The sequence below is a fragment of the Cynocephalus volans genome, chromosome 5 (genome assembly GCF_027409185.1).
Source record: "Cynocephalus volans isolate mCynVol1 chromosome 5, mCynVol1.pri, whole genome shotgun sequence".
Lineage (NCBI taxonomy): Eukaryota > Metazoa > Chordata > Mammalia > Dermoptera > Cynocephalidae > Cynocephalus > Cynocephalus volans.
This window is the reverse complement of record NC_084464.1, coordinates 163,065,780-163,092,687: the sequence shown is the minus strand read 5'-3', so window position 1 is coordinate 163,092,687 and position 26,908 is coordinate 163,065,780. Positions and strand designations below refer to the sequence as shown.

Here is a 26,908-nt window from a genome sequence, read left to right as displayed (position 1 = left end):
TTTCAATGGGAGAGACAAATGCATCAACTGGTGACAGAATTCTTTGCAGTCAAGCAGCCTTTATGTGTCATGTCTAATATAGGATTGACAAATGCTTTTGTTAAATCTGCTTAATCAGTATGGGAAAATGAACTTACCAGAAGAACAGGATGAGAAAAGATTATGAAAATACACCAAAATATGAACAGTGACTAGCGTTTGAGGTTTTCATTTTCATACACACACACACGCACACACACATTTTACAATGAGCACAAATTATACGATCAGAAAAGAAATGTATTTTTTCTTGCAGAAAAGAAGGAAGCTGGAGTGTAGGTAAGAGTCACACAGCAGTGTTGTCCTCTGCTCCACGCTGGCCTTGAGCCTGTGATAGCACCCTTGGTACCTGCTCCTAAAGACAAATGGTCTTGTTGTTTGAGAAGGGGTTGGACCCCTGGAAAACTGCCTCCCTGGGAACTGAGTTGTGTGCGCGCGCGTGCATGTGCGTGCGTGCGTGTGTATGTGCGTGCGTGCGTATGTGCGTGCGTGCATGTGAGATAGTTGCATCCATTTCTTATTTTTCTCTGAGTGGTTGGGCTTCCCAAGGAGACACTTCGGGAGAGAAGCAGCTGGGAGCGCCTCTGCCCCCGCTGCCTTCCCAGGAAGCACGTCGTTATTAACCAGGAATTCTTTATAGCTGGGCTGGAGGAAGTTTTTGGCTGTAAACTGTCATGCACTGCAGCCTTCAATGAAAAGGCTGAGGGAGTGGACTTGGTCCTGAGAACCGAGGAAAAAAGATCAGAAAATCAGCCTCAGAAAGGGGAGGAAAAATAATAGGAAATGAAGGACAGGAGACACCACACAAGTTACGGCCAGTCGGTCACTTCCAGCCTCTGCTCCCTCAACTCCTGTGGTTGTTTCTGGGTCCTGCCCTTGAACACTCCAGACATTCTTCCTGGATGCAGAACTTTCATTGCGCATGTTTGTAATGCAACATTCTTTTCTGGGGGGTTTCCATGTTACTTGGCCTTGTGCTCTCTGGTTCAGAACAACAGTTTTAGAGCGATCTGTTAACCGTTCCTTAGCGCTTCTGGACCACGGGAAACCGATCGCGAAGCAATCAGAGCGCGAGGGGACAGCACCCGCCTTAGGGGCTTTTGAGACCCCCCAACTGCTCCTGCTTCCACGTCCCCCTCACGCTCCCCTTTTATTCTAAGTGCGGAGCTCGGGAGGTCTCAGGCCACGGGGATGTCCTTTGAGATACTGTAATACTCTCAGCAAGGAACGTGGCACACACGCACAGTCTCCCTCCAAATGCCACGGCCCGAAGAGCCGGGTGGAAGGCGTCTCTGGAGGGTCCGCTGTCAGCAGCAACGGACGTCCTTTTGGTGTCTCTTTCCAGAAGGAAACTCCCCGCTCCGGTCGGCTCCCTGGGAATTTCCATGCGTCCTGGAAAACAAAAGAAACTGAGAAACGCGGGTAGCGAAGGTGTCGCATCTTCCTGACTCGGTGTCAAGTCGGAGAGGGGCGGAAAGGAGCCCTGGAAGCGTTCTCGTCCCACTCGGCGGGCGGCAAGCAGCCTCCCCCGGAGCTGGCTCCTGGGAATCGCTCTCCGGGAAGGCGGAGGCGGGCGAGTCCCCCGCGTCCCGGGCGGGGATCCCTGCGGCGGCGTCCTCAGCGATTCCCGGTCCCAGAGCGAGCCCGGCCCGGCGCCGGGCAGGGAACGGCTAGTGCGGGGCGCAGATCCCGGGTCCGGCCCGGAGCGCCCTCTTGCTTGGGAACCGTGTGTCCCACCTGATGCATCTGCTTTTTGTAAAGGCGTGGGTGGGGTGCGTGCGCCCAAAGACGGGGAAACTGAGGCTGGAACCACAAGCCCTCGCTAAAGCGAGGGGCAAGGTGTTGGGAGAACAGCCGGACATCGGCGTGCGGCTTCTGCTTCCTTTCGCCGTGCCGGGCTCCCGTTTTAGGCGGGATGCTGTTGTTTAAGGAGACCCGTTGAACTATTTCCTGCTCGTTGTCACCTCTCCTTCGCTCTCCCCGCGGAGGTTCTCACCGAAAGGTAATAAACCGGCCGCTGCCAACGCCGCGTGGCGCCGCGGCCAGGCGGGGAAAAGCGCCCCGCGCCCGGCTCTCCGGGGAACCTGCCGCCCCGTCCCACTCCCACCTTCCCCCAAACAGTAACTGGACAGCGGACGCCAAGCAGGCTCTTGGGCCCCGCTCAGTTCCCCTCGTCGTCAAAGTCCTGCTCGTCTACGGGGGGCGAGGCAGGGGCTCGTTTTGTTTATTTGCGTCTATTTTCCTCTCCGCGCGCGGGACTCGCCTTTCCAGACTGGTGAGGGCCGCGGGGGACACGTGACGCCAGGGCGCGCTGATCCACGATCGTGGGTGTTCGTGGTGCCATCTGGGGCGCCGCGGGGCAGGGGACGTGTCGGGACAGGTGTGCTGCAAACTGGCCGACGCGGGTGAGGATCGAGACAGCAGGACGGCGGCGAGGTGGAGCCGGTTCCCTTAGGCCGGGCCGTGCGCGCCTTCGCAGCCGGGGGACGGAGACGCCGCGGGCCCGGGCGCAGGGCAGCGCCGCGGCGGGCCCCGGGATGAGCTCGGAGGGCGAGGGGGGACCGGCGCGCGGGAGTCGGAGCGCGTCGCGGGCAGCCCCGGAGGAGGCGCGGGCGGGCGGGCGGGCTCGGGTGCCCTGCGCCCCCCTTGTCCCGGCTCCGCGCGGCCCGCCCAGCCTCTTTGATGGAGGCGCAAACGTTTGGGGAAGGGCGGGGGCGTAGGGGCCGGGCCGGGACCGACAGGAAACGGCGCGCGGAGCCCATTGCTGGCCCCCGGCGTCCCGGGCCCGCCCGGCCGGGTCTGATATGGCCGCGCGCGGCCAATGGGCGGCTGCCCGGCACTTCAAAGCGAGCGCGGCCCAGCCCGCCGCGGCCCTATTTATGCGAAGGGACCGAACTTCCCTCCGCAGACCTGTCCTGGCGCCGCGCGGTGCGGCCGTCCGGGTGGGGTACCCCGTCACCCCGGCCCTCCCCGGCCCGGCCCCCCGGTCGCGTCTTCGCTCCCCACTCCCGCGTCTGTGCGGGGACCCGGGCGCCGTCGCGCTCCCGGCCCCAGCGGCCTCTTTCCTCGGAAGAGCGGCGGCCGAGGGGGGCGAAGGTGGCTGCCGGGTAGGGAGTCGGGGTTGCGGGGGCGGCGGGAGGATGAGCTCCCCCGGGCCGGGCGGCGAGGGCGCGGGGAGGGGCCTGCAGCACCGCGTGGACCACCTGCTGAGCGCCGTGGACAGTGAGCTGCAGGCGGGCAGCGAGAAGGGCGACCCCACGGAGCGCGAGCTGCGCGTGGGCCTGGAGGAGCGCGAGCTGTGGCTGCGCTTCCAGGAGCTCACCAACGAGATGATCGTCACCAAGAACGGCAGGTGGGCGCGCCGCGGCAGCCGGTGGCCTCGGGGGCTCGGCCGTCGGACGCGCTCCGTCCCGGAGCAGGACCTCGGCTCGTGTCCGCTCTGGTTGTTCGTGGCCCCTGGTGTGTCCCTCGCCATCGTTCGTTCTTCTGAGGCTTTCTCCGCGGAAGCTCGGGGAGGAAGGACTCGAACCCCAGGGCCGGACCTCGCGGAGGCGTCTCCACGGCCCACGCCTGTCCCAGCCGCGCTGAACCGCCGCCCCTGCCTCCCGAGGCCGTGGGGTCGCGCGGGGGCCGCCTGGGCCCAGGACCCAGAAAGGCTCGGGGCGGGGGGAGCTCAGCCGGGGTCACCTGTGGGCGGTCCAGAGCGGGCTCTTCTTTGCCCCAAGTGCCAGATGCCTCCGGCCTGACGGTCATGCCCGCGGTTCTCCTGCTGCCACCTAAGGCTCGGGGCCCGGGGAGCTCAGCCGGGGTCACCTGTGGGAGGTCCAGAGCGGGCTCTTCTTTGCCCCAAGTGCCAGATGCCTCCGGCCTGACGGTCATGCCCGCGGTTCTCCTGCTGCCACCTAAGGCTCGGGGCCCGGGGAGCTCAGCCGGGGTCACCTGTGGGAGGTCCAGAGCGGGCTCTTCTTTGCTCCAAGTGCCAGATGCCTCCGGCCTGACGGTCACGCCCGCGGTTCTCCTGCTGCCACCTAAGGCTCGGGGCCGGGGGAGCTCAGCCGGGGTCACCTGTGGGAGGTCCAGAGCGGGCTCTTCTTTGCTCCAAGTGCCAGATGCCTCCGGCCTGACGGGTCACGCCCGCGGTTCTCCTGCTGCCACCTGTCTTTTCCAGGAGGATGTTCCCGGTGCTGAAGGTGAACGTGTCTGGCCTGGACCCCAACGCCATGTATTCGTTCCTGCTGGACTTCGTGGCGGCCGACAGCCACCGCTGGAAGTACGTGAACGGCGAGTGGGTCCCCGGCGGCAAGCCCGAGCCGCAGGCGCCCAGCTGCGTCTACATCCACCCGGACTCGCCCAACTTCGGGGCGCACTGGATGAAGGCGCCCGTGTCCTTCAGCAAAGTCAAGCTCACCAACAAGCTCAACGGAGGGGGACAGGTAGGTGTGACGGAGCCCGCCGAGGGCTGGGACCGACGAGGAGGGCGTCCGTGGGCTCCGTGGGCACCTTCTCATGCACGGGGGCGTCTTGGAAGGGAGGTGACGTCTGCCACAGGCGCCCCCACTTAAGCCTGTAGTAGTGTTTGCATTGCATCGATAACGGCAGCGCCAACGCCTGCCTGCAGAAGCGGGAGTGGGAGCCTGAGCGGGAGCCCTGGGGAATTTTCGTGTTTTAGCCTAAACTGTCCTAGAGGTAAAGGGATATCAGCCTTGACGGTAAACAGGCACGTCAAAGCTGAGCGAGCGCCACGTTATTTACTGCACGTGGAGTCTGAACAAACTTGTACATCCGTCTTTTTCTTTCTTTTTTATTTTTATTTTGTTTTTATTTTTGTAAATGCGTCTTTTTCTAAAGAACTTTCTTTAGTCGGGGATTGTTCCTGGAAGACCTCTGTCCCTGCAAGTTGCAATCAGGCCCAGGCTTTTGAAGATGTCTGTAGCCTTCTTGGAGGCCTTAGGACTTTATCTACCAGGTCAAAGCATCGTGCCATGGGCATCGTTGCCTTTCATGGAGTGTAGCGTCTCACCACAGTTCTTTTTCAAACAAGCTGTGGGAAGGAGCACGTGGAAAACGCTGAGAAGCGTCAGCAGTGGGGAAACCCACTTTCCTCACCAGTAAAAACACTTTATTGGGAGCTGGAGGACTTTCTGCGTCCCTGGTGTATTTTTCTCCTCCACAACAGGACAAATGGATGTTTGGGCGTCTTATCCAGGACTTTGCTCACCGCCACTCCTGTCTGTCTCCCTCAGATCATGTTGAACTCCTTACATAAGTATGAGCCTCGGATTCACATAGTGAGAGTGGGGGGTCCACAGCGCATGATCACCAGCCATTGCTTTCCGGAGACCCAGTTCATAGCTGTGACCGCTTACCAGAACGAGGAGGTGAGAGGGACACAGAGAGAGCAGTCCCCTGTGCTGTGGGGTGTGATTGTGTACTTGAGACTAATGTTTAGTGCCCTTTCAAATAATTTACCATAACTGAAGTGAAGGCAAAGGGGACAAAAGTTTAAAATAAGTCCTCATTCAAGCATTTTCTCCTTTAATTCTCCGTAAAAGTGTCTCAAATTTGAAACACCTACAAAATGCTCAAAATGAAGATGCGTAAAGCATTTAGGTTAAGTACTGTGCACATTTCTGGAGAACAAGACTTGAGGGAGAGAGAGGATCTTCTTAGTATGGAAATCTTCTGAAAGGGTGGGGTGCAGCCCCCAGCCTATGCAGTATGAGGACTCTGGTTAGATGCCTGTAAATCTACGTCTAAGTCTAACCCCAAAGTATAGAATATCTGTGATTAGTTGGTTAAGTTGTCAGTGCTGACCATAAAGTAGAACTAGGAGATCACTATTTCCTAAGAACCAGGTTGTTTTGAACCATTTTTGATTTATATACATGGAAGGAATATTGTCAGTAGTTGGTTAAATTGATTGTGAATCCCACTCAGAAAATTGGCATATAAAACTTTTCATAAACATGTTTGTCCTTCACAAAATATTGTGATTACTCAGCCACTTCAGAGCCAAACAGTAAAATATATCTGGAAAGAAGTCTTATTATATTGGAATATTTAAAGGTGGTACTAGTGTTTCTCAATTTCCTGGTGCCAAATTAAATCCTCTGGCAATATGCTAGTAAATGCAATTTCTTGTTTTTCAGATCACAGCTCTTAAAATTAAATACAATCCATTTGCAAAAGCTTTCCTTGATGCAAAGGAAAGGTGAGAGAATTCTAACTATACCCCTTGGGCAAAGAAGTATGCAGAAAGATGAAATACTGTTGCAAACACTTCTGAATTTTCTTCTTTTTGACAATTCCATACTTTTTTTTTTTTTTTTTTTTTGACAGAAGTGATCACAAAGACACGATGGAGGAACCAGGAGACAGCCAGCAACCTGGGTACTCTCAATGTACGGTTTGTAGCACTCTGTGTGGTCGATGAGCTTTGCTTTGGGAATAGACTTGCTGAGAGCTGGCAGGAGGAAACGGAGTGGACAGTGAGGTTCCTCCGGGTATGGCTGGGAGCAGGAGTGTCCTTGCACTGCACAACGGACATGGCACTCTGATGGTGAAACTGCATGACCGTCTCCACCCTCTGCTCTAATTGGGGTTGTGGATCCCAGGCCTGAAGGGAAACTCCCCTGGGTTCTTTTGTTTTGCTCTGAGGCCGCTGCAGCCGGGCCTGGGATGGATAATTGAGACCTGGGGGGTGGTTAGGCTCCTGGATTGAGCAGAGGAGAGTTTCCCTCGCTATATCCCATGAGATGGTTTCTACTTGTTTTAATGGCTGAAAACTGAAGGACCAGCTTTAGGGTGATGCTTGTGAACAAATTTTTCCCTTAGTCCACTTTGGTTCCAGGATTGGCTCATCAGTCCCTGTAGGTTTTGGTGGAATCAGTGGCTGGTAAAATGGGAAGAGTCTGCTTGAAGTCTAGCTTCCTTCAGGAGTTCCATGGGTCAGAGCCAGGGATGCAGGGATGTATGCAGGTCTGTAAACAGCACGTATCAGGAAAAAATGCCTGCAGGGAAGGGACTTCGGGCTAGTAAACATTTGACACTGTAGAGATAGAAAAGTTAATGTCTGCAAGAGGCTTAATGTATTTTAAAATCATCTGCTGTGTTAACTTAACAAACAGCTCTACTAAAGTGGCCTGAGGACAGTTACCTCAGGTACAATGTGAGTCACCGCTCTGGCAAGTGGGGGGCCCATGTGTCGTGGGTGCAGCTGTACCCTTCCCTCATTTAAATGTCTGAAGGATTGTTTATAGTTTGGAAATTGGAGCTGGGGCAGTTGTCCCCCTAAGGTTTGCTTTTTCTGAATTAAAAAAAAAAAAAAAATAGAGAAAAACTTGAAACTTTAGAGGAGAATAGGACAGTCTTGGAATGACTTTCTGATGCGTAAGTGGGGAGAATGTGGGCAGTCTTAAGACAGAAGAAGAATAAGCAGAAAACTGCATCCACCCTGGGCAAGGACAACCGTCCCTTGAGTGTAACTTTGGGTGTTAGGAGCCAGGGGTGGGAGAGACAGGGACACAAGCACTTGATTAACCCTGTGTGTCTCTGACCCCTGCCTCTCTTCCTTGGTCTGTTTTTACATTGTATTCATCGCAGCCTGTTTTTGCATTGTATTCATGCAAGCTGACCCACCCTGAGGAATAGTAAATCCCATAAGAGGTCCAGAGGATTCTCAGGGGTGAGGTTGGAGTTTCTCAGGTTTACTAAGTGCCCTATAGGTTTGGAAACTGTGGCTGACCTGTGACAATAAGTGTGGAGCTGAGTCCCTGTGACGCCGTGAGACCGAGACTGTGGACTAGATGTTAGACATTCAGCATTCTTTACCTCATCAGGGACTCCTGAGGAGGACATCCAGACCACTGGTCTCTGCTCTCCCTCCTTGAAATCATGGAGGTCATACCAGTGCCAGTTACTCCGCATTCTCTTCTCACAGCAGGGGGGTGGCTTATTCCTGGAACCAGCACCCTCTGTCCACCTGCCAACCCCCATCCTCAGTTTGGCGGCCCCCTCTCCCTGCCCCCCACGCATGGCTGTGAAAGGTACCCGGCCCTGAGGAACCACCGGTCATCGCCCTATCCCAGCCCCTACACGCATCGGAACAATTCTCCAAGTAAGTTGGAAGTCTCAGTCTACCGGGGGTGGTGGGTGTCTGGAAGAATACTTCTAGAAAGGTGTTCTGCAGGGGTCCAGAAACCAGACAGAGGACCCTCTTCCGGAACCCACCCGCAAGCCAAGTTCTCTGGTGGCTCAGGATGAGACCCTCATTCACATCCACACCGCTGCTGGCTTCACCAGAGCTCCAGACCAGAGGCTGTCCATGTTGATGGCCTCAGAGATGGCGCTCCGTGTTTTAAAATGACGGATTCCTAGGCCCCTCCACAGAGCCCTGAGTTGATCTCTAGTGGTAGAACTCGGGTTTGGATATTTTATGAACCCGTCTAAAGTGGTAATAACATTGGACCAGCTGAGCACAAGAACTCCTGGCTGGACCCGTGATTCTCCACGCACGGTGCACGGACCAGCAGCAGCCGCCTGTAGCACCCGAGGTCTGGCGAGTCCTTCCTAGACCAGATGCTCTGGGGCTGGGGCCCAGCATCCGTGTTTAACCAGCCCCTTGTGAGAACACTGGGCTAGACCATAAAGGTCCCCTTGCCTAATGCTCTCTAACAACGGGATGCCTAGACTCAATTTTGTCTGGCTCCAAAAGGAGGAAAATAGCTAAAGGACACCATAAAACAATTAAGCAATTAAAGCTGATTTGAAATGAAAGGAGCTTCTGTGGCAAGGAAATAGTCTTTGGGACTTGTTCACCCAGAGGCTAGACTCTGGCTATAGGAACTTATTTTTAATTTTGCCTGGAGTATTAATGGTTTCTGTAGCCCATTCAACTCTCACGAAATACATATTTTCTTGAAAAGGTAGGTTAAAGTCACATTTGTTTCTAGTTTTAAAGATAAGTAATCTTCAACCAATTGATTGTAGGATTCAGTTTCTACAGGGCATGTACTCACCTTGATGTTAAAGGAAAAAGCCTGAGTTGACCGGAATATGTTTTCAAATATATACATTTGGTAGTAAATGCAAGTATTAGCCCTTGATGACCAATTAAGCAGGCAAATGGATTACTTTCTCTATTTATTATCTCACACACATTTTGTTCTCAAGGTCAGGTAGTTCCAGTTATTGCTAGTATTTCACTGTATTTTGTTGCTCTTGGAAGACCCCATCCAGTAACCACACTTTCTTGCATCCCAGCCTGTTCTGACAATTCATCTGCATGTTTGTCCATGCTGCCATCCCATGACAGCTGGTCCAGCCTCGGAGTGCCTGCACACCCCAGCATGGTCCCCATGAGTCCTAACGCCAGTCCCTCTGCTGGCTCCAGGTAACAGATGTCTGGGATGGGTGCCCTCCCTCCTGGGACCCTCCCTGTGACTTCATGCCATTTCCATTCATACTGACCTTTATTTCTTATTTTACCCTGTACTTGTGCCTGGTCGGGCTGTGATTTTTAATTCTATTGTTAGCCAGATATGTCCACGGACCCCAGGCTACATGACTGCAGAGTTCCTGCTTTCAGTCTATCTTCTGGGAGGACTGACAATTCCCTTTAGAATTGTGGTGTGGACTGGGAACTGGGCTATCCCATGCCGAAATGAAACTGGGGCCCCTCTGGCTCTGCCCCTGAATGGTTCATATGATGGTCAAGTCACCTAACCTTTCTGAGCCTTGATGAAACAATAAATAACCCCAGCCTCAGCCTGTCTCTTACAGAGTTGTTGTAGTCAGTGGGTGTAGTTTGAAGAAATGCTCCCAGAACCTGTTTTGAGAGGAGCTACTGAATTAAGGAAATAAGTTTGTTGGCTTTTCTGTTGATATAAGATCAAAGTCCTTAACAGCAGTGACAACTATTTTGTTATTAACTTACCAGAGAGAATGGCTTAAAAAATCAAGCAGGTTGGTTAATGTATTACATTTTTTTTTTTTTTTAAAAGATGACGGGTAAGGGGATCTTAACCCTTGACTTGGTGTTGTCAGCCCCACGCTCACCCAGTGAGCTAACCGGCCATCCCTATATGGGATCCGAACCCATGGCCTTGGTGTTATTAGCACCACACTCTCTCTAGTGAGCCACAGGCTGGCCCACATTTTTTATAGGATTAATACAATGAAAAATTAAAATGGCAAAGCTAGAAGTCAGTCCTCATTTTCCAGTGAGGAAAGGGGCCCAAAGACATTATGTGATTGGACAAACTGTTCACAACACAGCAAGCCTGGAATCAAGTGACCCTGGCCTCTAAAGCAATGCACTTGATTGTCTATAGAATATCAAAATATGCCTAAGATCATGATTCTTTTTATCTAGGAGACAATTCCTTTATAATAAGAATCGAATTCCTTACAAATAAAGCAAACAATGCCCAAACAAGCAAACTTTTCAAGGGCTCCGAGATCACGTTTCAGGAAGCTGCAGTTCAGTCCAAGCACCTGCAGGTCACACACTGGTGACAGTGGGCCCCACCTGAGGGTTTCAGTGTGGCTCTAATTGGGCATCTCAGAGCCTGAAACTTTCATTTATCAGCTGGGACAGTAAGCTGCCTTTGAGTAACTAAGACTTATTTACAAGGTCAAATGCAATTGAAATATGGGACACGGTGTGGTGTACAATACAGCTGTAGAACCTAAGATCTCGTTATTCATTCATAGAAGGAGTCTTAAGAGTTTTTCCTAAAACAAAACTTCAGCATAGTTTAGTATTGTCCACTTATATGTGCTTAGACTAGAGGATTTAACACTCATTTCCAACTCCCTTGTTTTACACGTTGGGAAACGGCCTCCCAAGTAGTGTCAGAGCAAGTCTAATGGGACACAGCATGTTAAGGGCAAAACCTCCTGGTCTGACTCCCAGGTTTGTCTTTCTGCATTAAGTGCTAACTCCCCTGTCTACCTGACAGGACAACAGCAGGGAAGGGGTCTACACTGGACTTATTCTGAGGAATGCCTTTTGCAGCTTTGGGGGGGGGGATTTGTCTTGGTCACTAGAATTACTGCAGTGAGGGTGGGGCATGCTAGTTAAAAACACAGATGTGTAAGCCTGTTCTCTGAAGCTTTTGATGCAGTGTATCTGCTACAATTTTGTATTCTGAGCAAGAATGCAAAATTACTCGCCTGGGGTCTCGTACCAGCGCTCTGCTGTGAGCTTTGCATGTGTGAGCGGCCTTCCAAGACCACTCCCGAAAGCCTGTGTTCCTTGTGAACAGACACGATAACTTCTACACAGCTCAGTGTGTGGTTGATAGTCATTTCATGACATGAAGAAAATGCCATGTTTGAAAGAAACACACCGTCCACCGCACTTCTGAGGACTGGAGCGTCCCTGTCGCCCCTCCCTGCGGCAGGGCCCCGAGGTGGCCGGTGGGACTCACCTGTGCTTTTCCGTTGCAGTCAGTACACCGGCCTGTGGCCGGTGGGCGGCGGCGCCGCGGGCACGCAGGCGACAGGGGTGTCCGGCGGGCTGGGTGCCCAGTTCTTCCGAGGGGCCCCCGCGCACTACGCGCCACTTCCCCACTCGGCCGCCTCCTCCACGGGATCCCCGCTGTATGATGGGGCTGCCACCGTCACCGACATCCCCGACAGCCAGTACGACGCCTCGGCCCAAGGCCGCCTCCTAGCCTCCTGGACACCCGTGTCACCCCCGTCCATGTGAATCCAGACCTCGGCTTTACAGGATGACTTTCTTGCAGTGACTCTCGTGGTGGCCACGTGTGTGGATTGGATCGGTCTACTAGTCACAAAAAGACAGTCTCAGGGGCTGAGGGCAGGAAATAAAGCCTCACTAATTCCACTTTAAAACAGGAGAGGTGCAGCCCCTGCTTGTCACGGCCTGTCGCAGTGTGTCCCACGCCGTTTCTGTGCACAGGTAAATCCAAGCTCGGAAACGATGCAATTGGCCCAGTTCCCCACGATTCACGGTCAAAAATGGTCAGGGTCCAGGATCTTTATCTGATTCTCATACAGCATATAGGTGACTTTGGCAAACCCAACTTTGTAAACTACTGCAGAGGTACAAAGCACACTTTTAATTCCCTTCCTTGTTGCTTTTGATTAGTTAGAGGTGAGCTGTTGCAGACAGAGTAAAATCGTAGTTGAGGACAGGAGATTTTGGTGGAACTGGAAATTTGACTGCTCTGTCCACCAGAAGGTGTTTATTTTGAGCATATGTAGCTTAAACTCTTGTATTAAACCTACAACTGTTTTATGTTTTTCTTTTGACAAAGTAGCCAAAGACAATCAGCAGAAAGCATTTTCTGCAAAATAAAGGCATTATGCAAAATTGGGTTCGTCTAGCTGTTAATTCAAATCCTTCCTTTTTTGGGGTGAGTTGCCGTTGTTGATTATAGCTGCTGATAAAGACGTTATCCCAAGGAAGCACTTGAATCTGTTATGGACATTAGTATCGCGTCTGCTCCGTTGTAGAGCTGCAAGTGAAATGTGTATACTTAGTGGGAATTGCCACAAACATGCAGAGATATTAAATGATTTTTAAGAGGCTTAAATACTCCACATTGAATCAGATGAACATAAATAATGACAGAATATAGGTTATATCGAGGCCATAAAGATGAATATAGGATGTCCACCTAACTCAAGCGAAAGTACATAAAATGAGTTTATAAAGAGTTATAGCTTATCAATGTAAAATGTAGTTGCCATAGTCATTTGAACAACGTGGCGTTTGTAACTATAGTTCCTACTGTTTATTCTCAAGAGTGCAACTGCAGCTGTGCTGGATTAGGACAATTTCTCCATCTAGTGGCAGAATCTTTAATGTCCACCCTACTTCAAGCTTAGTACTCCAAACCTCTGCTTTCTAAAAGTTCCAGATGGCCAATAATTTTAACCTCAGTTGGTAACGGAGGAGTGTCAGAGTGGCACTAGGAATACAGGAAGGAATATGGGCATTAAAGGTTTAGTGGGAAAAGGCTGAGGGGCTCTGAGACTCCCAAAGGCATGGGAAAAGTCATTTTTTTCCACATTAGCATTGCCAGCTCTACTGCTTAGTCCAGTTCTGGCTTCTTAGACTCCAGATAGCATTTCTAGGACATAAAGTAATTTTTTTTTTGGTCTTATTGAGTACAAACCCAGAATTTAAATGTAAAGAGCTGGATTTTTAGTGTAATTCATGCTTGCTTCCCAGGTAGGATGTGCCTATTGTTAACTACCATTGACAAGTTTTTCTTGGTTTTATTTATTTATACACATGTAGAAATACCCCCAAATCAGGAGTTATTGACATAAATATTCTGGAATATTAAAGTTGGAATAGAATTGGGAAATAAAACTGTCCCCAGTTGTCTGGACTGTGGTTTCTACCCAGAGCAGGTGTTGGAGTCTGATGGAGAAGGTCTGGAAGATATTTGGGCAGGAGGCAAGAGCGTGGGGAGGTGCCAGTCTGTGATCTCACGTGTTTGGTGATTCCTTCCTTAGGATCACTTCATTGAAAACTGCCCACCTTGACTGCTGACTTCCCCGGACCACGGTTTTGTACTCTCAGTATCTAGCCCAGAGCCCGCCCATCCTGGTGTTGGCACTGTGGGGATGAGAGGAGCTCTGGGTCGACTGAGACAGGGATGCCGCAGCTTAGTGAGGGCTTGTTCCTGGGGGGCACCACTGGGGAACATGCCCTGCCCCTTGCTGGGGGCTGTGGGGAGACCGAGTCTTATGGCCCCTCATTGAGAGGCTTTAAACTGTTCTGGGGAGACCAGATTTTCAGGTAGAAAATGGATGAGGTTTTGACATGTCTGAGTTTCTAAAGGTGTCCCAGATTTCAAACTCAAAGACTATTTTAATAATTCAAACAGTGTCTTTTCAGTTATGCAGTGCGGCAGTCACAGCTGTATAATGGAAAGAGCATGGAATTTGGGATAAAAGACCTGGATTTGAGTATTCATTTGCCTTACTTGCTCCCAGACCCTAAGAAAGTTAGTTATCCACTCTAGAACTTCAGTTTCCTTACCTGTAAAAATGGAGGGAAAAATGCTTAGCTATTAGGGTGGTTGTGAGAAATAAGAAAGAATGATCTTGGAGAGTAGGTAGAAACCAGAATGTGGGCTATCAGCATCATAGTTCAGGTTCTGAGCCAAGAAAACAAATTGTCAGCTCAGCATTATTTATGGAACTCTTGTAATAAGATATCGCTGAATATGAAAAACATAGACAAGATCGCAAGCCACTTATCCTAATTTGGAATGCAAATCCCTTTCATGCTTGCGAGGAAATTCCTATGAATTATTTCTCTACCAAGGTTCAGGTGGGATCTCAGTTATATATCAATAAAAAACATGTAGTCCATTCTTTAATAAACAATTATACAACCTGAGCTCCATGTCTTTGGGGTTATAGTGTGGACTGACCAGTATGTGAGGTGAGAGTGATCTTTAAAAAATGTTCCCCATGACTGTTTTAATATGTGTGACCTTATTGCTTTATTGTATCTTTTTTCTTTGTGGGAGGAGGTGGTTGAAGTAGACAGGGATTATGTCTTCTAAAAAGAAAAATTTTGAGACATGTACATACCAGATGAATGTTTAATAAACATATTCCTGGTCCAGAATATGATCAAGTCAATGAAAATGGCATCTGTACAGAGATTAAGGTGGTGTACTTGTAATCAGGCTTAAAATAGAGCCTAATCAGTAAAACTACAAGCTAATATAAAGTTAAAGAGATCCAAATCTGCATTAGTCAGTGTCCTTCAGAGAAACAGAACCAATAGGAGATATATAAATTCCTATATATATATACACATAGGAATTGGCTCATGCAATTACAGACGCCGAGAAGTCCCACAATCTGCCATTACAAAGAAAAGGCAAAACAACCATCTCCTTTTCAGATTTTTTAAAAAATTAATTCTAAATTGGGAATTAAATAATTACAAAATTATCATGTAATGATATTTAATATTTCTCAGGTTGGAAATTTTTTTCCATAATGATATTTATTCATAGAAGCCAGTTATTGGTAAATTAAGTTTCCGTAAACTCAAATTCTTTAATTTTTTTTGTTTGTTTGTTTTGTTTTTGTTTTTTACATGACCGGCACTCAGCCAGTGAGTGCTCTGGCCAGTCCTATATGGGATCCGAACCCGCGGCGGGAGCGTCGCTGCGCTCCCAAGCGCTGCGCTCTCCTGAGTGCACCACGGGGCCGGCCCTCAAATTCTTTAAAAGTGATTGTGTTTTATCTTTGTAACAATGATGCAGGTAGTGCATAATATAAAAATGAAAATACAGAAGTGGCATCTTTTAATCCACCTGGAGATTTGGATGGCAGTAAAGTTTAAATTTTCTATACACTTCCTTTAAAAAAAACCCCTCTAAATATATCATCACGTAAATTAGGATACAAATTTAATGTAAATGTGAGTCTACCATTGACATTTGTCATAGTCTCAATAACTGGCAGCTGAAGTCAAGCCATTACTTGTGAGCAAAATAAAAGCTTACTGTCGCCAGTCAGTTGTTGTGCTGGTTTGGTCACCTGTCATCTCCCCGTAAGACCAGGAAAGCCAGCTCATCAAGCAAAGCTAATTTTATTAGACAGTAAGGAATAACATCGCCTTGACAGAATATGACAGTGTCCAAAACAAGGGAAAAGAAAAAAGGGTTCTTATAGGGTTTAGAGCTGAGGCCATATAATTGAATGCAAATAATGCAAGGTGGGAATAAGCTGGGACTGCGCCGAGTTTATGACACATAAGCTCTGGAACAGAGGGCACAGGAGGGTCCTGGAGTGAGACTCGTGATGAGACGCGAGTTAGTTGGTTCAGTGTTAATCTCCCAGGTGCAAAGCATGTACTGGGGCAAGCAGCTATTTTATTTATTTTTTAATGTGTGGTCCCAGTATTGATTAACATAAACATGAAAGAAAAATCAAACCCAGTCCCAGTACTGCTTAAAGCAGGGACAGAAAATTCTGTTCGCGTCAGTTTTCATTTGTTATACTACAAAAGCACATTGCTGCATATGGACATACAATACAACTGCAGTGTGAATTCTTGGTATTTATCTGGTACTTTAATTGTTGTAAACAATAGCACTTGTTACTTTGGACTTATTTTTGTATGTGTTGACAGATAAAACAAACGACTATCATAGTTCTTACGGTAATACCACCTAAATGTTTTAATGGAATAGTTTGTTTGTGCTTGCTACAGGTTAATAACATACCAATCACCACTTTATAGCAACTTCCTACAAAATAATGGATACGTAACAATGATTTTGCCCAGTTGCATGGGTTTTGATTTTATCCTATCAAGAAATAGAGAACAAACCCTCATTGATAATATTGCAGTTTATCTAAAACTTCTCCAGTCAAGTTAAAAGGCTAAGTCACCAAATTATATCAGGTGAGAATTTTGGTCCAGGAATAATATTTTATTGAAAGGAATAAAAAGAAGAATCACGTAAGGTATCATAATTTGCTTTTATGCAACAACAGTGTTGATGAAATATTTCCTCAATTCTGGCATCAAAGAAATATAAAGAAGTCTGCGAAACTGAAATGTTGGATAAGTAATGTAACGTGTATATAAAGTCAAGCAGGAAAATAAATTGTGGTGGACATTATGAAACTAATGAAACATATGACATAAGCACTAAAAGAAATTGGAGAAACATTTTTTATTTAAATCCCTCAAAATAATTGACTGTTAAACAAAAACAGGAACAATGCAGCATGAGTTTATAATATGTGTTTAAGCAAATATATGATAAAAATAGCTTTAGGGTTTGGGGGAGAAATGAAACTATAATATTGAAAGATTCTCACGCTATGCATAACAGGTGCAATATCATTGAAGGTAGACTGATAAGTTAAAGATGTCTGCTATGAACCCTAAAGCAACCATCAGAATAAAAGAATTATAGCTAGTAAGTCAACAAAGGAGATGAAACAGAATTATAAAAAATATTCAGTTTAAAGGAAGAACAAGTGGAAAAGTGAACAGAGAGGTGGGACAGTTGGGAAACACATAGCAAGATGAGCATTTATATCACAGTAAATGTAAATGGTCTAAACATCCAAATAAAGAGATTGCCAGATTTGATAAAAAGAAAAAAAGAAAAAAAAAAAAAAAAGGAAGCAAGACCCAACTATATGCTTCCTGCAACAAATGCAATTTAAATATAAATAGGTTAAAAGTAAAGTGATGGAAAAAGGTACACCGCCATAACACCAACCAAAAGGAAGCTGGAGTATATGCTAACAGTAAGCAAAGTAGGTTTTAGGGCACAGAATATGACCAGGACAAACGGTCCAGCAAGGAGAGAGCAGATGGGGAGCCATGGTCAGGTGCAGAACCTGGGCTTGCTGAGTCCAGTTCCTACTCCAGAGTGGAGGGCCCGGCCTGCTCTGCACAGTGGTGTTGGTGACAGCAAGGCATTTCTGATTCTTCCGCTTTTCAGGTGGCAGTCCTTATTGTCTTTCTCTGCTGGGTGTGATGGGCAGGAATCTTTCTTTGATTTCATAGGTCTCCGGATCAAAAGGAGTTTCATCCAGACCTGATGCAGATCACACAATCCTAGACTTTGAGCTGATGCTGTAGTTGGTTGTTTCCCAGAGGGTGGACAGTGATTGCTGGCATTATTGGCCCTAATTCATTGCTACTCCGTGTATCCAGGCCCTTTACCATGTAACTTTTCAGTTTCTCCCTCAAAAGACACATTCCCACTTCTTCCCTTCTCCAGATCAGCTGTGGGACCTACATGGGCCATTGGAATGGGAGCAGAAGTTGGCAGTGTGCTGCTTCTGTGGCTGGGCCTCAAAGGACTTTGTGTCTTCCCTACCCCCTGCTCTGTCATCTCCTAGAGATCTTCCCTGGGAGCTAATGCCCTTTCATTCTGGGCCCAGAAGTTGCACACATGGATCAGAAAGGATCAATTCATTCGCAAGGGCACAGTCCTAATCACCTCTTAAAGGCCCCACCTTTCGTTTTTTTTTTTTTTTTCTCTGTGCTTTGTGTTAGTCATCATGGGCTTTGAAATAAGAATACACTAGAAACAATAAATATTTATTGGATAAATAATTAAGTCAGCTTACCCATCAAAAGACAGCTGGATAGATGCTCATGGGATAGAAGATTAAGCATCTTTCAACTGTAATAAATTTCTGTAAACCATGAAAACAACAGCAACAAAAACTTAGGCTGATTCTCTTTAAGTGCCTAATACAGATTCTACCATCACATCGATAATCTAAGTTCTCAGAAGTTTAACATACAGAGACTTCAGGACAACATAGGAGTCTTTGGCTCTAATCAACAGAGGAAGGATCATAGCTGGTCATTTGATCTCTGTCTCTTTCGTCTTCTGGAAAAGGGGCCTAATACCACTTCCTTTTCCAAAAACATAGCTGCCTTGCTTGCAGTTCCACCACCCTGTACCAACCCATCCTCCTCTTACTTGATGTCTGTTCTCTGATCAGTTCCTCTTCTAGCACAAACTGGAGAAAGGGATCTTATCTCCTTTCTTGGAGGCTTCTGATCCCAACTACAGGTCTGCATCAAAAACATGTGGACAAAGGATGGCAGTCAATTTGTGCACTTGCACAAGTTCAAGGCAGTATGGTCTATTTCCAGGAAGGCTGGATTTCATTTACACCCAATGGAAAAATCCCAGCCCCAGCAATGCCCGGGATGGAGTGGAGAAGACAGATGGGCAGCAGGTTCAGGAGAAGGTACTGACCGACCAGTTCTTAAAAGATGTGTTGTCGTCTGAATCTCCTCCATTGCTCCCTCTGGAAATTCACAGAGGATGGGGCCCCAGCTGGAAAGCAGATGGCCTGGCTGTTCCTCTGACTAAGTGAAACTGAGTACAAAGAGCCTGATGGGTTGACTGAGAGTCAGTGATTTGCATTGGGAGCCTGGAGCCCCCAGACCTTCTCCAGACTTTGATGATGAAGCACCAGTTACAGCTCCCCAACTTGCCTTCCATCACCTGCACTATGACCTACAGCTTGACCAGACCCACCACTGAGGGATGATCAATACAGCCAGCACCTGCTTGCTTTCCCAGGTCACTGAGAGTCCCACCATGCCTTGAATACTGACGGGTGACATTGCGGGTGATCCGTTTATATTCCTCATTGGCCAGCTGTATCTTATTCTTCTCTAGCTGGGCAGCTAGTTCTGGGCTCCCTTTCTCTCAGGTGCTAATGCAGGTGCCAATGCAGATCCTGGATCAGACAGAAGGAAACCAAGCTTTGGGGGCCACTGGGGCCATCATCAGCCATGTGCTCCTTCCCCAGCTCAGCCGCAAGCTTAGCCTGCAGCTTTCAGGGCAGCTGCTCTGGCTCCCGCTCCCCACCGAGCCCCAAAGCTCACACCTGACGCTCACCACCAGCAAGGAAGATGCCGTGTGTAGCCGATTCTCGAGGTCCCACCTTTCAATGACCATAATAGGATTTCCTACCCTCTTCGCACTGTCACAGTGGGAGTCAAGATTCTAACACGTGAACTTTGGGGGGACACATTCGACCCATAGCAGAGCGTTACATTTGACCCTATGTTATAGTAGAGACATCAGAAGATGGGCTCAAAATAGACAGGGGAGAGCCATCGAATTTGAAAGCACCTGATGTTAAATGTTAGAATATTAACAAAACACAGACAAGAAAAATCTCTCTGAGAAATCTAGAAATCAAACATAACATGACTCCGAGGAAGTGGGTGGGTCTGTCTTTGGATCCAAAGCAAAGGGCTTGAAAAACCCAGTCTGAAGCTAGTAAAATGTGCTGGCGTTTGAAGGTAAGACTCAACAGCGAATAAAAAACGCAGTGTTGAAAAGTCAGAAACCTACAGAAATTTTATGAGTCTACAAATAATTTTTAAACTAAAGAAGTAAAAATATCTTAATGAATTAAAAGAAGAGGTCAAATATAGACTCCTTTGGGCACAAAGAAAATATCAGACTGCAAAGGGCACCAAGGAGCTGCTACAAAGAGCAGGAGGCTGAGTAGGCTCCGTGCAGAGTGAGAAAGCAAAGCGTGCGGGAGCTTTTCCCTGCACAGAGGGTGAAGACGGATTCTCTCCAATCTTGATTCTCAGAGCGGGAGCAAAAGTAATGAAAAGCAAGTGATGGGGCCAAGCCCGTGGCGCACTCAGGAGAGTGCGGCGCTGGGAGCACAGCAACGTTCCCGCCGCGGGTTCGGATCCTATATAGGACTGGCCGGTGCACTCACTGACTGAGTGCCGGTCACGAAAAAGACAAAAAAAAAAAAAAAAAAAAAGCAAGTGATGGGACAGTGGAGAGCCAGCTGGTCCTGAAATGAGAAAATAAAAATTTAAGAAGAAAAAGTAAATATTTTCTGAGAAAACCTATATTTAACAATAGAACCAAGAGGATTTGCAACCAAACTGAGGGAAGAAAGTTTTCAGTTAGTCGAGCGCAATATGAATCTTGTTCTGGTCAATTGATAAAAGCTCACCGGGAAAGTGAACGGCAGGCAACACCTGCACCTGAAAAAGGAGTTTCCAAGTGAATGCTATGAGCAGGTAGTGCCGGCTTTGAACAAAAGCAGCTGCGTTGCAAGATTATAAGTAGAAGCTTGTAAGAGACAGAAAAAAAGGTATTCTTTAACAATTTTTGAAAAAGGTATTTTTTTTAAAAAAGCAGGTATTTATTTTATTAGGAGCTTGTGATTACTAATGTGCTGCTCTTCCTGTAAGAAAGAGCTAGGGCAGGACAGAAGAAGCAAGAAATTAGGAAATTACCTGCGACAGAAATTAGTCCAATCAAGAGATAGTAATGCTTCAGTGATCGGAGACTGAAGACCCCTTTCAGAGAGATCTGGTCGTCGAATCGTCCCACGGAGTGTTCTTTCAGGTCATGTTGCACTGTCACACCCTTGAGTGTCGGGACACCCAACTAACCCCCGCAGACAGATAATGCTAGCTCTCTCCTGACCTTAACTCGGGAGCTAAGACTAAAGTGGCCCTAGTGATTGGCCTCTGCCTGGTTCTAGTGGCCATTGGCATTATCTGGAAAACCATCCACCTCTGTTCAAGGTCCTGGTCCTGCTTCTTTTGATCCAACCCCTGTGAGTGGCGGGGTACCCCAAACTCCACTGACACACAGTTACATTGTCTCTTTTTTCTATGCACCTAGAAATGTCCCTTATAGAGACACCTAAGGCCTCTCATCTGGGCCCCAGGCTGGTACATGAATCATGCTCTCTGGCCCATTACCTGTGAGCCATTGTGCATTCTGTGTCCCATTGAAAAGGAAGTAACTTTGAGGGATTTTTCTCTTTAGTCTTCATTTGCTTAGGTTTGAGGTTATGGGGCGGGGGTCTCCATGTCTTACTAACAGGTAACATTTGGCCCTAGAAAACGAAACCAATCTGTTCAGGGCCTTATTTAAGAAAGGATTTTATTCCGATATTTTTCAGAAGGAGCAAATAATCCACCCGTAAAGTATGAGAAATCAGGAAATCACTTTGGTGGACACCCTCCTTCACTTTGCTTCTAAGTACAAAGCCTAGACTTGTACCTGAGTAGAAGGTGGCAACCAAGACCCAGGGTGTCATATTGGACATCGGTGCAAATGCCTGCCTCTCATGGAGCCTCTACACACCCACCACCAATGACTAGACAGTTAGAGGATTTCATTTAGACTAAGAATTTCATGTGCTTCCAAGTTCCTAGTGAGTTTCATATTGCTTACTAAGTTTCTCAATTTTGTAGTACTTAATTCTGCCCTTAAGCTGTGTTAATTGTGTGTTGATGTGATAATGCTTTGGAACAAACAACTTCAAAATCTCAAGCACTCAAAATAAATATTTATTTCATGCTCACAGGGCTTGTCAGCAGCTTCAGATTGGGGTCTGTGGTTCCATTCCAGGTGGGGTGGGGTAAGTCTGGGCCGTGGGTCTTTCTATCAGGGACCCAGGCTTAAGGAGCACACTTTTCTCATGGAGCAGGGTGGAGCTCCAAGAGAGCTGGCCGCAACTCGCCTGCTTGCTAAACTTCTGGCTTGTAACCAGCAGCCTTCCACGTTCACTTCCATTCTATTAGCCAAAGCAGGTCATATGCCAAGACCTATGTCAATGGTATGGGAACGTATTCCTCCCATGGAATTCAGTGGGAATATTTGGAGAACATAATACAATTTTCCATAAACTGTGCAATTTTGAGTCAAAGAATTCAGTTCTGAGTACAATATTTGTTTTTCACCACAGATGAATATCACCTTTTAAATAATAACTTCTTATAGCTTTTGATGTGTGTAATTCAAAAGTATTGTGTTTACTTTCTAATTAATATAAGTCATGTATTTGGTAAATGATTTTAAATGTCATTAAAATATGCTATTAAAAAAGTCCTTGTGAAAACACAAAAGAACACAAGAAAATTTTTGAGGTGATGGACATGTTTAATGCCTTGATTGTGATGATGATATCACAGGTGTACACATATGTCCAAACTGATCAAAATGTGTATGCTAAATATGTGCAATTTTTTTGTATACCAATTACACCTCAGTAAAGCTTGAAAAGTTCTTATAACAGAAAAAGTTATCCCCTTTTTATCCTTTCTTTCATTTTTAATCTGTAATTGCTATATACCACTGGTTTCCAAAAGACCTGTGCTCTTAAATATTATTCTTCCTGAAATAAAATTTGGTTCTAAAAACAGGAAGGAGAAAACACTGTAATTACAAAAATAATAATCAATGTGAGTAGCAAAATCCCATAGAAAACAAAAAACAAAATGAAACTTAAAGCTAGGTACCACGTGTGAGAAGGCGGTGTGTGTTTTAGGCCTGGTGTGTCATCTTTCCTGCAGGGTAAGAACTGGAAAGGGACATCCCCACCCCTTTTTCTCTGCAGAGTGGCTTTCTCTGGTGAAAGTTTTAATGGAAACATTTTTCCAGATCCTTAACTTCCACATGTCCTCTTTCCTAAAATTGATCTGCCTGAGAAGGATCTTGCTGGGGGTTGGGGGTGGGGGTTCTCCCTTCCACAGTCACCCTTCTGTGTAACAGAGACGGGTTTACAGCTCACTCAGGATCTGACATTGGCCCAAGTGTAAAAAACATCAATCAAAAAGACGCTTGGACAGTCCCAAGGCCTCATAAAGGTCCTAGCACTTCCAACCAGTGAATCCCATTAAGAATCCACGTGGTAGAAGATGCTCACGTCCCAGCACCCCAGTGTATTATCACTTTCCTTCACTTTACAGAAACAAACCAATTGATTTGAATCTCAAGTTTTAAATTTTGGGACATAATTACAGCTATCATTTTGGGGGCTTGTTATGTGCCTGTCATTGTTCTGAGTGCCTTACATATGTTAATTCATCCTCTATGGAAAAGGAGATGGTGGTCAGAGAAGTTAAATCCATTGTCCAGGGCCGTACAGCCAGCAGAGGAGGAAGTTAGGAACCCAGGTGGTCTGACTGCAGAACCCGCACACCACCAGGATGTGCCTGACCCGGCAGACAGGAGTCGGGCCAACTTCCTTGATCTCATCACATGTGACCACGGAGGGTCCGAGCTGATACACAGATGTGGCTGCCACAGTTCTAAGACTAGAAGGTCCTGTGAGCTGCTAAACTCCCAGAGGCATCCAGTACATTAGATACCAGTATATGCGGACAACATGGCTTCACCCAGCCTTGCAAACACCCGAGAGTGGATGCTGGGGAGGGAGGGGTGGCTGGAGGAAGAGGAGGTGGAGGTGGAGGTCTGTGACTGTGAAATCGTGCGATAACCCTGATGCCGAAGTACGAATGGAGGGGGAAGAGCCAGGTGGCTCACAGACACTGCAGAGCACCAGCAGCACGCCGGTCCCCAAACCTCCACAGGGTGCTGTTGCCACGGCTGCCTCCTTCCCCTCTCCCTGTCTCCCTCTCTCCTTGCACATGTTGAATGCGTGTGTCGAATGCACGTCATGTGCGAGGCATGATGTCAGGTGCTGGGGTGGCGTGAGGGCGAGGACGGGCCGGCTCACAGCACCAGGTCTCGGCACTCACTGTCCAGTGGGGGAAACCCACATGCAACGAGAAAAAGGTTTTGAAAGCAGACACCTTCGGAGGATGGTGAGTGTTGAGGAGAAAGTAAGCAGCGTCTTGGGGAAAAGGGCCACTGAGGTGGGTTGCACTTTTGCTAAGGTTGTCAGAACGTGCTTCTCTGAGGAGGTGACATTGAAGCGAAACCTGAAGGTTGAAAGAGCCAGACATGCAAAGATCTGTGGAAGGACTTTGAGAGGAGCAGGAGCTTGTGTTCAGGGAACTGGGAGGTCAACAGGGACAGAGCGTGGTGCGAGAGGAGGGGCTGGGGACAGAGAGTGGAGAGGTGGGCCACAGGGGCCGCAGGGACCAGGCAGGCCCTCGCAGGCCCGGCCAGTTTGCATTTCACACTGAAGCTGTTTTTGAGGGGAAATGCAGTTGGATTTGCCCTCTTCTTTTCTTTTTTTCCCCCCAAAGCACTCTGTTATTTCAAGAACAACTTGTAGGGGAGCAAGAGTTGGGGACAGAGTTAGAGGCTCCTGGGGCATTGCATGTGAGAGGCGGCGGTGCCCTAAACCAGTGGTCACCGAACGTTTTCGCTCGCTGCCTCTTCAAGTTTTGTCTTTTTTCCCCGTGGGGATATCCAGTTTTCCCAACTGCAGTGTTAAAAAGATGCTCCTTTCCACGGTGGTCAAAAATTAACTGTTCATGCACGTGTGGTCTGTTCTTGACTTTATGTTCTGTTTCATCGATGTATGTCACTGTCTTGATTACTGTAGCTTTGTAATAAAGAATTCTTGAATTTGAGGAGTGCAAGTTCTCCAAACTTGTTTTTCTTTATTCAAATTTTTATGATTCTTTTATCTTTGTTTTTGCATTTCCATATACGTTTTAGAATCAGCTTGTCTAATTCTTCAAAAAACCCTACTGCCTTATTTCAGTTTTGCTGAGGTTTGCATTGAATCTGTAGACTGTTTTAGGGACACACCATGATGACTGTATTTCATCTTCGAGTCCATAAACATGTGCCATTTTTCAGTTTATTTAAGTCTTATTTAATTTCTTTCAGTAGGGTTTTATAGTTTTCAGTGCAGAGGGCTTGCATATCTTTTGTCAGATTTATTCCTAGCAATGTGATATTCTCTTGATACTATTGTAAAAATATTTGTTTTTATAATTTCACTTTCTAATTGTTACTAGTGTGTAGAAATACAATTAGTTTTTGCATTTTGACCTTGTATGCTGTGACCTTGGGCACTACCTTGGGCACTTCACGTGATAGTTCTAGTAATTTGGGGGTTTTCTGCATAAACATATCATTGGTGAATTATGAAAGTGTTTCTTCAAATTCTTGTTTCTTTTATATTATATTTTTGTGTTGTGTCAGTTGTTAAGATTTCTAGTAAAATCTTGAGTAGAAACACAACACATGAACTCGTGCCCTTTCCCCAGTCTTGAGGTAATAGAGTTTGATGTTTTGTCATTTTATATGATACTAGCTGTTGGCTTTTATAGGTTGAGGACATTCCCTTGTATTCTTAGTTTTCTGAGAATTATTATGATGAAAGCAATTTGAATTGTATTAAGTGCTCTTTTCACAACTATTTAGATAATCATATAGTCGTTTTTACTTGGTTAATGTGGTGTATTGCACTGACTGGTTTTCAAACATTAAACAAATGCTGCATTTCTCCTGTAAACACCACTTGCTTTTTATGGCATATACTTTTTATCTATTGGATTTAGTTTGCTAATATTTTGATAAAGATAGTGAAGGATATGGTTCCGAAATTTTTTTTGTCAGTTACGAAATATCTTTGTCAGTTTTTGTTATCAGAATAATGCTTCTCTCATAAAATGTTTTGGAAAATTTACCAGTGAAGTTATTTGGCCCTGGGGTTTTCCTTGTGGAAAAGTTTTTAATTAATAATTTAGTTTTCTAAATAGAGATGAACCTATTTAGATTTTCTTTTTTTTTCTATAGTCACTTTTGGTTACTTGTGTCTCTTAAAGGATCTGTCCATTTAATCTAAACTATTGAGTTTATAAGCATAAGTTTTTTCACCAAATTCTTCCTCCTTTTAATTTCTGTAGGAACTCTAGTAATGTTGCCTCTTTGATTCCTACTCTTGTAAATTTGTGTATTCTCTCTTATTGTTTTGATCCATCCAGTTAGTGGCTTATCAATTTTAATTGATATTTTCAAAGAATCTCACTTTGTTTTTATTAATTTTCTCCCTATTATGTTTTCTATTTCATTGATTTCCACTTTTACCTTTACTATTTCCTTTCTTTGACTTACACTACGTTTAATGTATTATTCTTTTTCTAGGTTATTAAGAAGGAAGCTGAAGTCATGTCATTGACTTTAGAACTCTCTTCTTTCCTAATGTAAGTATTTAAAGTTATAACTTTAGGGGGAGGGGGCGTAAGGGAGGAAAAACAATTATATTGTATAATGTTGAACATACTAACTATCTTGATTTGAGCATCACATATTGCACTCAGGTAATGATATTCGACCCACAGATACATACAATCAACTATGTTATAATCAAAACAAACAAAAAACCAAAAAAACTTATTTCAGAATTCTCAGGAAAAAAATAGTTATAATTTTCCTGGAAACACAGTTTTAGCTGCATACCACAAATTTTGATGTGTGTGTTTTTATCATTTAGTACAAAATATTTTTAATACGTTTCTGTTTTAACACATGAGCTATTTAGAAGTGTTAACTAGTTTCTAAATATTTCTGGGTATTCCATATATTTATTTTATTGATTTTTAAATTTATTACAGTGTGATTAAAGAATATACTCTGAATTATTACAATTATTTGATATATACTGA

The 26,908-nt window shown here is 46.4% G+C and overlaps 1 protein-coding gene and 1 pseudogene across 3 annotated transcripts; one reads left to right on the top strand and one right to left on the bottom strand.

Moving 5' to 3' along the window:
• The first annotated feature begins 3,179 nt into the window (after nt 1-3,179).
• Nucleotides 3,180-11,752, top strand: TBXT (T-box transcription factor T). Of its 3 annotated transcripts, none has more exons than XM_063098042.1 (8): nt 3,180-3,391; nt 4,208-4,472; nt 5,283-5,417; nt 6,189-6,250; nt 6,379-6,440; nt 7,982-8,155; nt 9,301-9,430; nt 11,491-11,752. In XM_063098042.1, the coding sequence occupies exons 1-8, from the start codon at nt 3,180-3,182 to the stop codon at nt 11,750-11,752; spliced, it is 1,302 nt and encodes a 433-aa protein (XP_062954112.1). The 3 variants fall into 3 exon arrangements, with proteins under 3 accessions (XP_062954112.1, XP_062954110.1, XP_062954113.1); XM_063098040.1 differs by having other exon boundaries at nt 7,979-8,155; XM_063098043.1 differs by lacking the exon at nt 7,982-8,155.
• Nucleotides 11,753-18,773: 7,021 nt separating this feature from the next.
• Nucleotides 18,774-26,908, bottom strand: part of LOC134379190 (transmembrane protein 199-like) — a 33,638-nt pseudogene continuing 25,503 nt past the window's right edge.

Excerpts from the sequence above, each read along its gene's own strand:
- TBXT (XM_063098040.1), top strand. The coding sequence starts at position 3,180 with ATGAGCTCCCCCGGGCCGGGCGGCGAGGGCGCGGGGAGGGGCCTGCAG. Across the intron at positions 4,473-5,282 it reads AGCTCAACGGAGGGGGACAG|ATCATGTTGAACTCCTTACA; the intron begins GTAGGTGTGACG and ends TGTCTCCCTCAG. Across the intron at positions 6,251-6,378 it reads TTCCTTGATGCAAAGGAAAG|AAGTGATCACAAAGACACGA; the intron begins GTGAGAGAATTC and ends TTTTTTTGACAG.